Source organism: Leptosomus discolor, chromosome 6, assembly GCF_034619465.1.
Source record: "Leptosomus discolor isolate bLepDis1 chromosome 6, bLepDis1.hap2, whole genome shotgun sequence".
NCBI lineage: Eukaryota > Metazoa > Chordata > Aves > Leptosomiformes > Leptosomidae > Leptosomus > Leptosomus discolor.
The window spans coordinates 10,010,840-10,028,711 of NC_141396.1; the positions used below are offsets into that span (position 1 = coordinate 10,010,840).

General features: G+C 41.2%; 1 protein-coding gene across 2 annotated transcripts; it reads right to left on the bottom strand.

Moving 5' to 3' along the window:
* Window positions 1-238: 238 nt before the first annotated feature.
* On the bottom strand, window positions 239-15,367 carry PLEKHS1 (pleckstrin homology domain containing S1). 2 transcript variants are annotated; one of them, XM_086467244.1, is made up of 14 exons: window positions 15,337-15,367; window positions 14,018-14,109; window positions 13,806-13,912; window positions 12,311-12,445; window positions 10,869-10,944; window positions 10,091-10,198; window positions 9,311-9,406; window positions 6,052-6,054; window positions 5,650-5,760; window positions 4,539-4,654; window positions 3,026-3,235; window positions 2,681-2,782; window positions 1,093-1,228; window positions 239-307 (listed from the first exon to the last, which is right to left on the bottom strand). In XM_086467244.1, the coding sequence occupies exons 1-14, from the start codon at window positions 15,365-15,367 to the stop codon at window positions 239-241; spliced, it is 1,392 nt and encodes a 463-aa protein (XP_086323370.1). The 2 variants fall into 2 exon arrangements, with proteins under 2 accessions (XP_086323370.1, XP_086323369.1); XM_086467243.1 differs by lacking the exon at window positions 6,052-6,054.
* Window positions 15,368-17,872: the final 2,505 nt, after the last annotated feature.

The following is a 17,872-nucleotide window of genomic DNA, read 5'->3' on the forward strand; positions in this document are numbered from 1 at the left end:
AATACATGCCAACATGAAATACAAGCCAAACACACGCCATTCATATCAACAAAACAAGTTATTAGGACATAAAATGAAAATGAAATCCACATTCTCTATTCTTTGTACTGCAGCAACAAAAGATTCCTGGCAGCTCTAGAGGATAAAGATTACCTCCATACACTATATATCACATTCTTCTCCCTGATATTTTCCCTTGAACTTCAGCACTTACTTAATCATTGAGGTCTTTTTTTTTTCAGGAACATGAGCAGCCTTTAACATGGAAGATATCTGAATGTGGAATCCTACACACAGTAAGTTTCACCTTAAGAAGGAAAAAAAAAGGTGTTTTTATAGCTTCTTATATCTCATCAACATTTGTGCTACTATCTATCTGGCTTGTATTTTAACTAGCTAAATAAAAATGCCCTATTAAAAGAGATTAGTATTTTTCCTTGCTGAGACTGGTTTTCTTTTCTTTAGATGGCAACAGCATCTGATGACCTCAACTTTCTCAGCAAAATTCAAATATGAATGTGTTCAGGTACGGGTCAGAGAACCTGGATACTGAAATATGTGAGAAATATAGGTATCAACATGTAGTAGATGACAGTGGTGTTAAGCCACCACTTAGAAATCTCTCACATTCTTAAAAAAAAAGTGGTATCTCACAAGGAGATGCATGGCACTTGATAACAAATAGGAGGTAGGAGTCTAGGGCTCTGCCCTCAATACCTGGAACCACTATAAGCAACTACATATCCCCTGGAGGCCATCATTTATTTCCTAAAGTTTACAATTTGTGGGCCTTAGCCAAAAAATACCAAGTAACTCTACAGTTGCCCAGTAATATGTCTTGGGATTGCTCAGACTCTTTGAGATCAAGTTCTCAAGCACAGCAGTGCTGACCTTGCATTCCCCAAATAGCCCAGGAATAAGAGATGCTACATCAGAATGATGCTGAGGAGCTATTTCGTACTGAAGTTATTTATGATAAACTTAAAACAGAGTAAACTGGTTTGAATGGAGCCACTTGAAACGTGAAAAGCAACTTGCTTTCTCATTCGGCTTGGTTCATTTGACTATCACCTTCAGGTCAGTCAAGCTTACCTCCTTTCTTGTGGACCTGCTGATAAAGAAGTAAGCCTCCTCCACGTCCTGGGGTTGCAGATCATTCACAGCCACTATATGGTCTCCATGATTAAACAAACATCCCAGTCGGCAAGGACCAGTCCACTGTGAGACACTAGGGTATTTGGAGGACAGATGGTAAGGGAAACGTATGGGATATCCAGTTACTGCTAACAGAATGGCAATGGCTCAACAGCATTGCATTTATGGTACTGCCCTCTGGAAATAACACACAGGTTGAATGACTTCACAACTTTTTGATCTGGTTCTAGCTGAAACCAAGCTGCTTCCTCCGTCCCAACAGGTTCTCCTAAAAGTGCACATGACATGACACTGACATTGTAGCTTGTTAACAAGTGAGAGTGGTGCTGGCAAGGTCACCAGTGAGAGTTGGGGATTCCAGTTCAAAAGCAGTCGGCCAGACTCGCTGCAGCTACAAGTATGCTGCTGTAGATGTTTCAGCCCTATGTTTACCTGAGATGGTTTCCAAAGTCATCCCAAAAGATTGGAATTAAAACTTAATTATCATATCTATAATATAACTGTGAGGATCAGAAATCGATTGCTGTCCTGATGGGACCTTTATGGAGATTCCAGTATCTCTTTCCTGCTGGTCTCTGATAGACTCTCCTTGATGACTAGCTATTTAGAATTAGCTGGCCTAACAGTCAGACCTAGTGCTCTGTTCCAAACTCTTTCAATATGAATTTACAATGAGAAAGCTCTGTAAATTTAGATGTAGAGCCAATTATTGAGATGGGGTCCCATTTCCAGTCCCTTTTGCAACAGTTTATTTTCTTCTGGCTGACAGTGGCTGAAGCAAAGTGACTCGCTGTGCACACAGTGCACCTGATTGGTGTGAATATGAGAGCAGCAGAAAAAAGCAGTCTCAGTGCTGTGAGGCATTGAGAGATCAAGAGGAAGCACAGGAGTATGCATTGAGCATTTTTTCTGCTCCATCCTCTTTATCCTAGTCATTAATATTGAAGGCCTAGGGAGAGCGTTAATTTCCAGTGGGACTACTAAAAGGATGTATGTGCTCTAGCCCGTAACACCTACTTGTGAAAAATCTCTGCCTAGCACTCATCCCTAGCACTGAACCACTGCTGGGATTAATTTAGAGATCAGTTTGTGCTCACATCCAACTCAAGTCAGCTTGTGGCCCTGTTTACCCTATCACACGATATATCCCCTCACTACCTCTCTGAGACACACCATCATTGCGGTTCACCCAACCAAAGGTAAAACTGACGAGCAGTAATTAGGTGATTTCACGCAAACATTAGAAGAATAGCTTTTGGGGTGGGACTCCATTGCCAATTATTACACAGCATGCCGAGGGATCTGAATTCTATACAGCCCTTTTCAACAGCAGTTGAAATAGAAACTCAAGTACATGAAGAGTCAGAAAGAGCAGAAAGGAACCACTGAAGTACCAGCATACACTGACCCTGCTCTGTTCTGCATTGGCAAAACTGTGCATGGATGCGTATGGCTGTACAATTCTGTACCTGACTGTCACTCATTCATGTCTGACAGGCACCATCACAAGACATCCAGAACTTACCATATTTGTCCTGCTGCTTCAGTAAGTCTTAGGTGACTGTTAATATCAGCCAGGGGGACGAAAATATCCAACTTCTGCAGCTTAGTCTCATCTGTAACTTGACTGTGACAGAAAATATCAGAGACCACAGAATGATAGAGAATCTCAGGTTGGAACGGTCCTATAAGAATCATCAAATCCAACTCCCTGCTCCTCTCAGGACTACCTAAAAATAAATCCTATGACTAAGAGCATCATCCAGATGCTCCTTGAACTCTGACAGGCTTGGCACGCCTTGCCAGTACCTCAACTGAAACCTATGAACATGTCTGTCTTCTCTGCAAGGAAAATGGAGAAGACACTTACCTGAGCAGTATAGACAACTGAACCACCGAAAGGGGTAATGAATTTTCCCTTCTCTGGAGGGTTGTCTGCTGGCTGATGCTGCTTTCTGGGAATTTTAGGTCTCTGTTTGCTTCCAAGTCTCTTGGACATGCACTGTCTTCCTGGCATAGGGGAGGAGACGGGAGCCCATCATGTCTGTACGTGAGCTGGCAACTCTCATCCAGCAACCTACTGAAGAGGAACGGTGATAAAAAATGAACTGGTTTGACCATTCCAGGCACTCTTGTTGTGTTTGAAGCTGGATAAAATAGCCGTCAGGGAAGCAAAGAATAACAAGTTCTTGTAGAATATCCAGCGGACAAAATTACAGCTAAGTAAAATAAACGGTCCTTCTAAAAATGGACCATCAATCCCAAAATAAACCTTTTCAGTATTTAAAGACTATTTATTAAACCTGAAAACATTTCAGCTAACAGCATGCCTTGACAAAGAAACTGAGTACATGTTGTTGGGCTTGGCTGCACTGGCTTCTCCAGGGATGTAATGCTGTCCCCTGGGAGATACAATAACTCAGATGTGCTTGAACTCATTTTAGGTTTATTTGATGAGCCTTATAATGCTTGGATCCAACTCCCCTCCATGCCCCAAACAGGACTGGGGTTATAGCAAAAACTGCTCTTGATATATTTTAACTCAGACGGCATAGGCTTGTGAGGTTTTCATAGTAATTTCCTCCAGGGGGTCCCAGAGACACAGGCGAGCTTGAATAAACCTATTGGAATAAACTGGTTTGTGGGTTTGCATTTCCAATTGCCTCCCACTACGTGGCATAAGACCTGACTCTGTAGGTGGCAGGCCATAGCTAACAGCTAATGACTAGTCCTCTGGCTCAGGAGGTATGGGTTTACTATGTAGGCACACTTCTCTTCAGTATGCTGTGCTGTATCGTGGAAGTTGTAAAGTTTCCTTGTGTCACTGCAGCTGTGACACAGATTTCAGGTCTTTCTTTGTGACATGCCAAACACTGTACTGTCAAAGCACACAGCATCAGACCCATTCTTTGGGTGGGAAAATGGAATGCAGGAGATGACCTACTCAGGCTCACATAACTTGCTGTAAAAGCTGGGAGCTAATGCCCCATGTCTACCTTTCTCTTTTAAGCACTAGATAATGCTGCCTGCTTTGGAGAGTACCTGTCTGAATGGTTGCTGGAGCTTGGCTGTGATACCTGAATAAAGTGGTGGGCTGCTATGTCATGAAAACCTAGAAAAAGTGTAAGTCCACAAAAATCCTATAGCCAGAGCCTGTCTAAATGCATGAGTTTGCAGTGTGAGTTTAAATTTCATGGTGATGAATTTGAGTTTCACTCTGGTATTCCCATGAGTTCTGAACTTTCTGAACCAAGACCAAAGAAAGATTCATTCAAACAAGATGCAGCTTCTAGATATTGTTATGCAAATACTGCAGATGATGACTCTATCTGTACCATTATGTCACTCTTAATTTGCAAAACCTTAATGAAGTGGTTACACACAGTGATTTCATTGACACGTAAATGTCCTCCTTTACTGGGTTCTGCTGCACTGGCTTCTCTTGCACAGCGACATCAGACCCAGCTGTTTTGATAGGCTTTGATACTTCAGTAGTGCACTGTTGGAAACACATAACAACATAAGATGTTAATATCATTGCTCTGCCTACAGAAAAAATCTTCTTAATTTCCTTACTTCGTTCAGTGCTCACATTGTTTAAACACATTGGCTAACATGGCTTGGTTTTCCCCAAGTAAGTCAATTCCCAGAAACCATGAGCTAGAAAGGGAGTTAAAACTTACAACTTAATGCTGTCTGGTATTATTGACACTTCCAGATTGGGACATAACCAGCTATATTCTAAAGTACTACCACAAAAATTTTATTACATTTTAATTTAAGCAGGCTGAAAAAAAGAGTCATGTACTTTGGGTGTGCTCCACTTAAGCACTTAGATTATATGACAAAACCATATTGTTAATGTCCTTCAGTTAGATGTACAGTCTTGGGAGAGAGGCTGCAACTTCTGCAGAAGACTGACCACTTAGCTTCTCCTGATTATTAACGACATGGGAAGCCTCGAGAAATTAACCTCTCAAATTTGGTGTCAAAATTTGTTCAAAATTACCAGCATGATTCCTCCTGCTCCCTTGTTTCACAGTGAAATGTCAATACCAAAACATTTCACAGCATTTTTAAAGTACTGCTTCGTTTTATGCAGCTTACTGACGCTTCAACAGAATTACATTTTTAAATATATAAAAACAATGTACTGTTACATTTTCTAAATGAAGCTTTCACTTTCAAAAAAAACCCCAACCCTGTTATACAACAGGCAAAAGCCATTTACAATGGAACAGTCAATTTGGGGCATTTCAACAAAATCAGCAATGTTTTTGTCGAAATGCCACTTTCTACCAGAAAGATCCTTTGAATGAGTCTAGCGTATTTTTTCTTGTACAAATGAAAGCTCTATTACCTACTGCTTTATCTATGTATTTCTTTTGCAAGGTACTAGTGGTTCCTCATACCAGTTCCTCTTTGGCTCATTAAATGTCTCCTGTCTCCTTGGAGCTGTTAACGAATCAGCAGAACTCACAACTGATAAACTACCTTTGCTAAAATACTGCTAGGAGTTTGGTAATAATCTTCTTCATCCTTTTTGATGTCTTCATCTGTGTCTGACAACAGCAGATTTTCCTCACTCTTTCCCAGATTTTTATCCTGTTAAAAGAATGATTTTGTATTTAACAGGTTGTTATACAGATTGTTTAATGTGTATTTTTCCATTTACATGGAGAAGTAACAGAATCAGCAAACATCCACTGAAAATATGGGAAGATGTGTTTCTCCTCGAAGCAAGATACGCTCAGAGCCAGTCTGTTTCTATATTTGTGGTCCTTCTTGCATTTTTGAGATTCACTGCACATGGACAAAACTGGCCACTGGCATTAGTACTTCCCATAGATGGATTTGTGGTAAGCTGGCAGTTGCAATTGCTTGCATGTTAACAACCTGCTATTTTGTTTAAAAATCAAGTGGGTTAAACACTTCATGTATGAATCTGCGTGCATTTAGGCTCACTTGTGTGGAAAAGGTTTTTTTATTTGCATTCAGTTCTAAAGTCCTTACACTACGAAAAAAAAATCTGTCGGAAATCCAGAAGTGGATAGGGATATATTCATTGTTTTTAAGCACCTTTTAACTGCTACCAAGTAAAGAACGAATTTGGGACTACCCTGACTCATGAGCAGTCTATTATCTCATACTTCTCTACGAATTAGAACGTACCCTGCAGGGCTAGAGGTCTGACATTGAATCCTTTGTGTCCTGAGTGATATTCTGACTTCATAAATACCTGAAATACTAAGTTTGTGGCAATTTGGTAAGTCAAGGAGAAATTAATCCCTCCACCAAGTTTACCTTTCTAAGTCACAAAGATAAATTATTTATTTTTGAGTCTCCTTGTTGACTTCACTATAGTGAAGAATATGGTAATCAGTATTTTGCTGCCTCTCAATGCAATTCTCCATGCCATGTTTGTGATGCAACCGTTTTTATCTCTCCACTTACATCCTTGGTTTCCATGGCGATCATTTTAATAATTGCTAAATATGCCACAGAACATATTAGTGTTTTCAAGGTAAAGTAAATTAAACTAATTACTCACTCACATGTAAGAAGAAGAAGCTGATATTGACTAGAAATGAAAGATGATGAATGTATTTTTGTTCCTTGTTGGTATAAATGACATAAAAAGCAACTCATGCAGTAGGAGTCAGAACAAACAGGCAAATGGTCCTTCAAGAAATGCATAACAAAACCACAGCAGGAACGAGACTGGCTCTGTGGTCATGTTCTAAAGTCATGAATGAGTTTCTTAGTGACTTTTCAGGGGCTTTGGATCAATCAAACAAGTAAACACTGGGAGAGAAGGGGGAAGAGAAGGTGATTTTACGAAGCCTTGAGATCCTCCAACTCCTAGGAAATCTCAGAGAACAGACAGCACTCATCAGCTTCCCAAACTGAGTATTCAATCACTGACAGTGGCTACCTTTTGCCAAATGCGTAGTGTTTCTCCTTGGCATTATCACAGATTACAGGGACAATGGGAAGGAGGTTAAGCTGCAGCAGCACTATATTTCCCTAAGGCAGTTTGCCAACATCTCTGTTCCTCCAGGTGCTTTACCACCAGAGAAGTGCATTTAACCTTAGTGTACTGTGATGTTACTCTCAACTGTACAGCTAAACAAGCTCTTTAAGCCTCTGTTGAACCATGATGTGGATCTACATTAGACAGAAAGTAGACTACGGAGAAAACTGGCTGTAGCACAAGGTGGAAACGATACCTGGAGAACAACTGAGTAATTGTTAGTTACAGGCTCCATAGGGAAAGTTACGTGTTGCCCTTGGATAGAGAAACTTCTCTTTCAAAAAATCATGTGTGTCTAAGAGATCCCAACAAGGATGCTTAGGTGCCTGCAGTACAGTGATGCACCGTACAGGGTGACGCAAGTCGGGGCTCCTCATTTTGATGTACTTCAGGTATTGAAAGCTGTGCATCAGAACAGCTCATACTGAATTTCTGACTCAGATGTGGTTCAGTAGCTCCAGAATGTGGGCTGAAAGGGAGAAACGTCCCCGGGCCGCTCCAGGGTCCCTGCCTGCGTGACTAGACTCACCTGGCATTGAGAGGCCTGTTTGCATGAGTAACGGCTGCTGACCAAAGAGTTACCAAGATCTGGGCCTGCGTGAGGGAACCACTGATAAAAAGCAAAATGAATCAGATGCTAGAAATGTGGAGTTATACTTCTAAAAGGAAGTAAATACAAGGGATTAATCTGAAAGTCAGCTGTCTAGACATCACTGAGCAGAGAATAGATCCAGAGATGTTAGCAGATGCTAAACTTATGAGGCAAGTGAAATATTTTTATCGAAAGAACAAACGTTTTTGTTTCTTGTAGGATGTATGGCAAGGTTATTTAGTTTCACACATGCTGAAACAGAAATATGAGCTTCCTGCTATTCCCTCTGCTTCAAGCTAAAAAGGTAAAATCCAAATTCCTTATCTTTTAACCCTCATGGTCAGTCTGTCCTAGTTCAAACAGCTGCAATATAATACATGGTCTCTGAGGCATCATAACTATGAAAAGAATTAAAGCATGAGACAGAAAAGGCATGCGTAAGAGACTGAAAGAGAGCCCTGGTATGCATCTGGAGCAGCACTAGTTAAAATCAGACTAAGGGTTAACTCAACGCATTTCAGAGCTCAGACTCACAATTGTATTATTGCAGCTTCATAAAGTACTGTGCATCAGCTGAGCTGTGCTAACTGCACATGGCATTGCAACGTAGTTTCAGCTGTTTTCACTCCTTTCCACTAAATTTAGCTATATTACCTCATGCTTGCTGCCAGCCTAATACACACGGATGGTGACTGCAGCATGTAATTTACCACCCTGTTAGCTATGATAGCAGAACAGATTCTTTTCCCTGTATCTCAGCCACTCCAGATCATAGTCCAATACATAAACTGCCAATAAAGATGAGTTTAAACTCAGCTGCCAAACTGCATACTGGTGTGGTGGAGCCTTGGCTGTGCCTTCTGTTCCATTAATGCTGCTGCAAAGGCATTAATCCAGGGCAAAGGATGGGTGAAAACCATCTGAAACTGCTGCAGGTATTTGTTCAGGGAACACAGGTCAGAACATTTAGCCAATAATACATGATAATAATCATCATTGTATCTTTTAAAATCATTCCTGCCAGATATGGAAGCTAAATTACTTAAGTCATATTTATGCTGACAGAAGGTCAGTCCTGAGGTGTACCTCAATTTTACAATTGCCTCAATTTTACAAGTCCTTGTTCTGTCGTTCAGTTACATTGATTAAATTGCTTCTGGTGGAGGCTGCAGAAAGAAACCATTTAGGAAGACTATGGCACAACTGAGAAATGTGATGGCAGGAGCAAATCCTCAAGCAGTGCAACTTCTTGTTCAAGCTTGTGAGAGCTGCCACAAGTTGTAATTACTGCACAGAAACTCTGAGGATCTGCCTCCAAGAAGCAAAGTAAACAAAGGGTATTTCAAGCAAGTTCTTAGGCAATTTTCAGTGCTAAGCAAGACAACAGACTAAATATTTAGGAAACTTTCATAGTGAAAACCAACAGCGTGCTGGGAAATCTCTAGTTACAGATACTCAAGTAAGATAAGAGCCAACAGTCACTTCTGCAGACTGAACAAGTCAAGAGCTATTTGATTTGTTCTGCTCACCAGGCTTGGAAAATCTCCTCTTGGTGAGTCACACGGAGCCTGATGTGGGCCAGGATCTGAAACAGGCCTGTTCTGGTCTTCTGAGGAACCATCCTCCTGTATACAAAAGAAAAAAGTCGACGACTCCTAAGGATACACCGGAGGTGCTTCACCTGCCTTCAGCTTCCTCTAGCTGGGCCATTTGCACACAGCTTTGTGGCCAGAGAAAACCAACAACTCCGTGGCTGCTGTTCAGCCTGTCACCAGTGGACAGGGACTGCAACTGCTCTGGGACAGCAGCAACGCTTTCTTCCTTTCTATTTAAATATTGAAGGGGAAGATATGAAAGGCACAGAGGAACTGGACATGAACTCCCCTCTAAGCTTTACAGCCTGAAGAAAGAGACAAATCACAAACCAGGAGGAATGTGGCTAGCAGCTGCCAAAACAACCATCATGTGTCTTTGCCAAGGCACGTCAAAGCGAATCTTTAGGGACTTACTTCATGCCCCCTAATCTTTGCCAGTCAGTTGAGACAGCCAATGAATATAGCTTCTCATTGCCATCAACACCTGCCTTTACTCACATGCAGACTTTCCTCAAAAGTATTTCCTTTGTGGGGTCTCTCTGATATTATCATCTGGGTCCTACTTGGGAACCCCACTGAGAGCAGGACAGACTGCCCGGGCACACATTGCACAAGCTCTGAAGAACTTCTGATAGAAAAAAGCAACTATACAAATCAAATTTCACAGTCACCCCTAGGAGCAAACTCATTATGAAGGATGGCTAATCTGCTTACCTTCTGGTGACCTTGTCCTTCCGGTAAACTGATTGTATCTATAGAATTCAAGAATAGTGGTAAAGAGGAGGGCCGGCTTCTGACTTCCGGATTTGGAAGATCCTGGTTCTAGAATAAGATAAGAGCAGTGTAAGAAGACAGGCACCTGATGGGCTACAATGTACCAATGCATCCCACTAGTCCAAGTTTTACTTCTAATGGCTTAAAGAGGTTGTCTACATGGCATTTTTCAGGCAGATATAAATTTGCCCTGCTTGCTCTTTGAGCTAACTAGAAGCTACAGGGATGTAAGGAGCTTAGTGCTGCATCTGAACTAGGAGGCCTGGCTGGCTGACAAGGTGCAGAAACTTGGGCCTGAGCTTGAACTAATAGGGCTTCCAGCTGGCTCATAACATTGACAGACTAGATGTGGATTGGTTTGTAAAACAGCATGTAAATATAATCAAAAAGCACACAGTAAGAATAACGCGTAAGTTTTCATTCTGATGCATCAAAGGTGCATTTCACTGCAGCACACTGTCAATCATCTCCTAATTTCCATGTGGCTTACTCTTCAAAGAGATTCCTTCAATGTAAAATCAATCCCAGTGCAACCAGACTGTGCAGTGCCTGCTTAATGCATAAAGCCAGGGTACAGGATTTATATGGAATATGAATTTCTGATTAACCAAGGCAAAAGCCAACTTGCAGGGCCAAAATGAGGAAAATTCCTTTGCACAAGTTTCTAACGAAATTACAGACTTCTTTCTTTCTAAAATCAAGTGCAGTAACATGTCACCTGAGGGCAGCATCCTCCTCTTTTGGCATCTGTGCAGACTGAAGATATCACAGTAACCCAGTCCTCTGTTTCCTGCCTATAGGTTGGAAAAACAGAAATGAAAACCTATTCACAGGCAAAACACAAGGAAAACCCATTTGCCTACCCACTTTTTCCTATAGGGACCAAAATAATGCTTCCCAAAATCAATGGGGAAAATCTGCACCTTCCTTTCAAGAGAGAGTGCTTGGGTGGCCATAGTCAGATGGCAAAGTTTGACCTCAGAGAGGTGCAGCCCAGGACCGGGAGCCAAAAGTTATGCAGGGGGGACTGTGTGTGTGTGTGCAAGAGACACAGAGAGGGAGAGAGACAGAGCGGTGGGATGGTGCTTTCTGCTTCATTTTCTATGTGTAATGCTGTTCTGCTGAGTTCTGCCATAAAGACAACAAGGCTTGGGAATGCATTTGGGTGAGCAGGATGAGAAACATGCCATGAAAGGACCCCTGAAGCCCTGTTTCATACTTGCAGTGGATTTAGTTGGATTAATCCTGGAACACTTCCCATCAAGCTTGGACTGTGGCTGCAGTGCCCTGGGGGAAGGCGTGGGCTGGCACGCTCAAGTAACACACAGGTATGTGTTTTTCTTCTGTGCTTCTCAGTGTTTCACACATCAGCTGCTCTTCTGCATAAAGGCAGAAAACCCCCTGACATGCTTGCGGCTGGGAAACTGAAGAGTTGAAGCTGGGAAGCAGCAGCAGAGGAGCACTGTGCCAAATGTCCTCCCTCACCTAACCGAACTCTGGCTGATCACCTCGACAGCAGCTGCTTCTGCCCTTGCTGAGCACTGGATTGCAGCTTAGGAAAGCAGGGAGCACACCACCCCGCTGCAGTAAAGGCCTCAATCATTCCTTCTGGGATCTGTTTTCCCTCTGGGGGAATTTTCCCCTTCAGTCTGCTTCCCTTGATTAACAATGTACTTTCCAGGGCAAGATTATTTCCTGTGATTTATCCATAAGGAGCGGGAGCTTTCCTAACTCCCAGGAGCCGCTAGGTGAGAAAACAAAGCTCTCTGCTCTTCCTTGACCCTTAACCGGTGCAGTCGGACATGGCACCACCACACCGATGTACTGCTGCTGCCATCCCCACGCCCAGCCGCGTGCTCCCGCTACTTCCACGTGTTGGACGTTGTAGCAGTGTGGCTGCAGGGAAGGTTAGTTCACCTGTCTGAACCAGCAAAAATTAACCTGGGCACACAGGGAAAAAAATTACATAGAAAAGAGAAGGTTTCCATTGGATCAACCAGCTGAATTGCTTCATCCTGGAGCTGCGCCATCAGTAGCTGAGACACAAGAAGGGATGTAAGTGGTTGTGAAGGAGTAGGACCCTGCCTTGGGGCAGCAGCTTAGTGTGGCATTAGCTTAACTGTAATGTCATATTGCATTTCCACATCTTTCTACGCATACCTGCTGCTCCCAATGAGGTAGTAACATCTGTTTATAGTACTGATGGACATCACCTGCTCAGGAAGGCATTTAAACATCTTCCTCACTGTTTCCATAATTTCAGAATTGCTTACGCCAACTTCGATATTTATGATTCTGTTAAGATAACCACATGAACATCCTGTATAATTATACATACATACAAACACACACACATACATGTGTGTATGTGTGTATTTTACTCTAAGCACAGCATATGATGAGATCTGCATGGGAAAAGGTAAACATTTTTCCACAGAAAAAAATATCCAGAAAATAAGTGCACACATTCAAAACAGATGGTCTTTCAATGAAGAAAAGTTCCAAGCAAAAAAATAAGATCAACTTCTGCAGACATGTGTCCAGATTTTGGATCCTCATTTCTGAAAAAGAGTGGCTGTTGGGCTAACACAGAATCTTGGAAAGAAATGATAGTAAGAAAAATTCCTAGCGGATGTTTTTGAACCACTACAGAACAATATATTTGATTTGAAACTAATTCTATTAACAGTGTTTTAATGGAGGGGAAAAGGAACAGACAGGAGTTACTCTTAATGGGTGCTTAAATGGAAGCACTACTTCCATTAACTTCCAAGAAGTTAAATTAGTAAAAATAATAACAACAATAATGGTGGTAATAATGTAACTACATACAACTGAGCAAGCTGGAATTTCTTCAAAAGCTTCACAATGTAAATCCTTTTGATGGAAGAAGCATAATAGCAATGTGAGTCCAGTGACCTCCATGCCTAACAACTCCGAGAGCCTGGAGTATTAAGCTCCAGGTCTGATTGATAAAATCTTTACATTTCCCTTTACATTTACTGTTTCCCTTCTATGTATCTCATACCACATGTGACATTGTAAAGGGTGCCAGGTCAAAACCAATGACACCCAGCCTTGCTGAGGTGGACACTGTGCTGAGAGGAACGAAATGACCAGCCCAAACGAGGCAGGCAGAGCAATTTCTTGGTGGAATAAGAGGCAGTGGGGCAGCCAGCACGAGCCCAAAGAGCTACGTGAAAGCCAGGAGACCTCTGCACAACTTCCAAAGCACTATGTAAAGCCATAAGGTGGGAAAGGTTGTGTGCCACAGTTAGGAGTGGCATAGCCCATCCTTACTCACATGTGAGTGAATGCATAGCACTATCCGCCCAGAAGACAAAATATCTTCTACTACAGGAATACAGCCTTTGGGATCATGGAGCCAAGATGTCTGGTTTGCAGATAGCACATCACCACAACCACTCATAGATGTATCAAATTTCATCAAAGCAATTTAGGACTTTTACTTCTACATGTATCATACACTGTAAGTTGCATCCAAAGCCTACAAAAGCCCAGGGGACTCTTTTCTGGACTTCAGTAGGATTTGGGTCAAGGACCTCAATCAGGAACGTGTCTGTACAGTCAGTGGCCATTTAAGAGTGTTCATACATGACTTAAAAGAAAAAGGTGATGCATTTGAGTTACATACTGATCAACAGCTATGGAGCCTTTTATGTTCCGGCCTTTTAGATACTTCAGGATGTAATTGCCCTTGCTGGATTTGGACAGGATGAAAAAACGCCTTTTCCAGGAATTCTGACAAAGAGAAAGTGATTTGTCTCTCATTAAAATTCAGGATATCAGAAATAACAGATGCTTGTGGAGGGATTGCTGGAATACGACTAATCTGTGTTAGTATACCTGTGAGCTGAAAAGTTGAAGAGGTGGTGATTTGATGAGGAATCCATGCTTGCAGACTCCACCTTCAGGGCAAAACGCAATCTGAGTTGCCACTAATCAAAGAGAAATGAATGGCACCGTTACTTAATTTGTTGCAAATCAATCTCTCACAAAGACCTGCTTGAACTGGAAATTGTTGCTGAGCACTGCTTTTCTGTGCTTAAATAGCCATAAAGCACACTACAATTAGAGAAGACAAACACAAATCAAGGCTCTACAATACAGGGCCAGGCAGTGCTTCCCTGTTGTCAATGTCACTGCTGACAACTGGCCCAAACTGTAAACCACGGGTAATGACAATGTAGGGGGCTCGGAAGATGTCACGACCCTCTGTTTTATTTAACTCGTCTTATTTAACTTGTGGAGTCTGGTCTCACTTAACTTCACAATCAGTGATCTGAAAGACAGTAAACAGCCCCCTAATGAAATTTTCAGTTGGCATTCAATTTGGATAGGTTGTAAACACAGCTAAGGATAGATCATCTTACACTGTGAATCAGGATGTGACAACAGGAAAAAGTCTTATGCAAAATATGAGCTAAAACGTTGTGGGGGGAAATGCCTGAATGTATTTGTTCACGACCCTGCATACTCTGTGGCCAGCTGTAGTTTAAGATTCACATTTTCTAAGAACTGGTGGATTTCTGATCAAAATATCAGTTTTATTAATGCACTTTATCACCCACTGAAAGGAGTGGCAAACTGATTTCATTTTTTAATTGGGAAATTAAGATTTTTTTAAGAATCTAGTGACTGAAAGGAGCACAGTCATTTTGGATCTTCCAGTAAGGGACAGTAGAGAATGTACATGTTCTGGGAAACATAACAGGATCAAACCTTGTGGTGATGCAAGAAATGCTTGGTTCTGAAATCCCATTTACTGTTGACTTCAGTGGATGTAAGGCTTCATCAATAGTGCCTTGGAGATACTGACTGTATCTTCCAGTTCCCGGTTAATTTTTAAGGATTTTAATGTTTTTTACAAGCATCAGTTCAACCTCTATGCTAAGGACAAGAAAAATTCTGCTATAAAGGGAAATGCTGCATTTAGGACAGGTTCTTTCAGGAAGGAAGCAGAGGGGCAGAATTAACACACAGCATAAGTCCAGATGAGATCTCCAAATTTTTCAGGATGCTATTTTCCCGTTTTTCACCTATTGGTTACCACAAAATCCTTGGCAGGTGGAAGGCAAAGAGAACGGTATCACATATTGACAAGAATGGATTGAAACCTGATTCAGCCTTACTACTGACAAATCTTTGCAAATGAAATTTTGTACCTGCAGAATTTCTTTTACTTGTACAAGTCATCCTGATTGTTTCTTCCACCCAGATAGGAAAAAGAGCAAAACCCTTGAAGCTAATTCCTTTTGCTTTGCTTGCTGTTGAACAGCATTTCACTGCACGCACGGTCTCCTGAGAAAATAACAAATATCTCACAAGTGTTTATTTTCATAGTGAAGATTAAACTATACAAAATAAACATAGAAAAATCTATGATAAACTAAATAATTAATTAGAATGATTATTATTCAAGCATATTATTATACATCATAATATTTTATATTATAAAGTACACTATACATTATATGCTATAATAGAATACTTTTTCTATTGTAATACATGTATAAAATTACAAATAATAAAAATTATATATTTATAGAGGCCAAAGAGATGATTTGCCTAGGAAGTGGTGAGACCTGCCAACAGAACTTCATTTTGCCCCTTCCTTTGCACTAGACACACCACCTGTAGCCTAGGAATATTGCATCCCATATATGTCTCTGATGCTGCCTTAGCAGTGTGACCAGCCCTGTATGAAAGAGGCATAGTTTGGCCTAAAGAGTTTAAAATCTATTTAGAAAATCTAGTCATAATACTATGACAATCATAATAATTTGCAAGTCTGTAGCATTCTTAATACAATGCTCTCAGAGAGGTTTATAAACAGGGATGAATTAAACTTCACAGCTAAGACATGGATTAGTATTATGATTTTTCAGAGGGGTAAACAGAGAGTATCTGGGTTTATTTACGTCAACATATTTTTGCAGTATCTCCTCCAATATTACCAGGGAAATGGGAATTTCACTGTAAACCTGAGAAGTTAAATAACTTGCGCATTGGCATAGCCAGGCTGTGGCAGAGATGGGAATAGAGGCTGGCAGGGAGGCAGAATGCCTCGATGCAGCTCCACAGACTCCTCCAAACTTTTGTTAAATAACCCTTCAATGAAACATGCAGACAGCAGCCTGTGGGATTTGATATGTGCAGGAACACAGAGATGGAGCATTTAGAAGGTAAAAGGTAGATTTGGTTAATGGGCTTCCATTGTTGGGTTTTTTTGGCTAATTTGCCTTTCAGTGCTTTCCTGTGAGAAGAACACCATTTGGGTGTCAGGGTAACAAAGCCAGACCTCCAAAGCACTGCTTTTTCTTTGCAACTCGTATGTGAGCTCTGCACTCCTCCCAATCCACTTCATGCCTGGCACTACATTTTGCACGCTGAACAGTTTTTTATTACCTCACAACTGCTTTGTTGTTTAAAATCAGACCTAGTTTCTCTCATATACTTAACATTTCCAGTCTGTAGTACCTGTTTGTAATATCTGTTTGCAACATCATTTGGGAAAGTGTTAAAAGGTTTCCCTTTGCCTTACCCCAAAGTTCTCATTCCTTGCAAAATCAAATCCTTTCCTTTAGGTAACTTGGATTGAAGTTGTCTGTAAGCTACAAATAGGTTACAGTCTCCAACATGTGTGCCACCTGAAGCTGCAGAGCCTCTTCTGGGAAAATTCGAAGGATTGCAAGTGCTGTTCTCCAGTTCTTTGCTGAGCTCCCTGGCTGGACTAAGAGATTTAAGGGGTTTCCTTTGCTTCTGTTTCTTCAGTGATCTACTCCATGGTGCCAGAAGTAAACATGGCACAGTCAGGAGTGGTGGTCAGAAATGGTTGGTTATTTTCTGGCCTCATTCACCTGACATGGCATCGGTTACACACAAAATTTTACCTCTGACACAACTACTGCTATAGACTGCCACTCTTCCTGGTCCAGGCAACACCATGCTGTAAACGAGAATGACCCACTGCAAACTTAGGTCCATTGGAGATCTCTGCAGAACATTTCTACCTGTATTTTTGGGGTGCTTTTCTTAGGGAAACATTTGTGATTTTGCCTTCTTGGGAGAAAGATTTGTCGTAAAATTGCTGTGACAGACTTTTACAAAATTTACTGCTAGGGCTGTCATCTATTGCCTACTGAAAAAAAGGACAAAATAGCAATTTCTAAAACTAAACATAACTGCACACAAAGTCAAATTGTTAGTGTCAGTAGCAGGGGCACATGCCTGAGGTTGCAACAAAAGGCAATATAACAATCTTTTCAACGTTGACTGACAGAGTCACTGCGACAGGCAAATGATGCAATTCTTGCAAAACAATGTTCCAAGAACCTATGACAGGATAAAAGTATCTTCTAGGTTTCAGTAAAAGTCAAGATTTGCAGGTGGGAAGACAAAATCCCATAAGATTATAGTTGTGCTATCACACTTTGCATGTTTTTAGTTGTTGCGTTTAATTGTCTTCTCTTCAATGGAAAGCAACATTTTAAACAGGTTATGTCTAATTCAGAATAAACAATGCCAATTCCATGATTACACCCCCTCAGATTTTTGTGTGCCCAGCATTAAGAGATTTGACTGCTTTCAACCTTTTGAAATGCAGTGAGGCACTTCAGTGAAAATGCAAATAAAATGCTTCACATTATTAAGATGTAGGCTACCATAAAACTTCAAAAATATAATACCAGGATAAGGAAA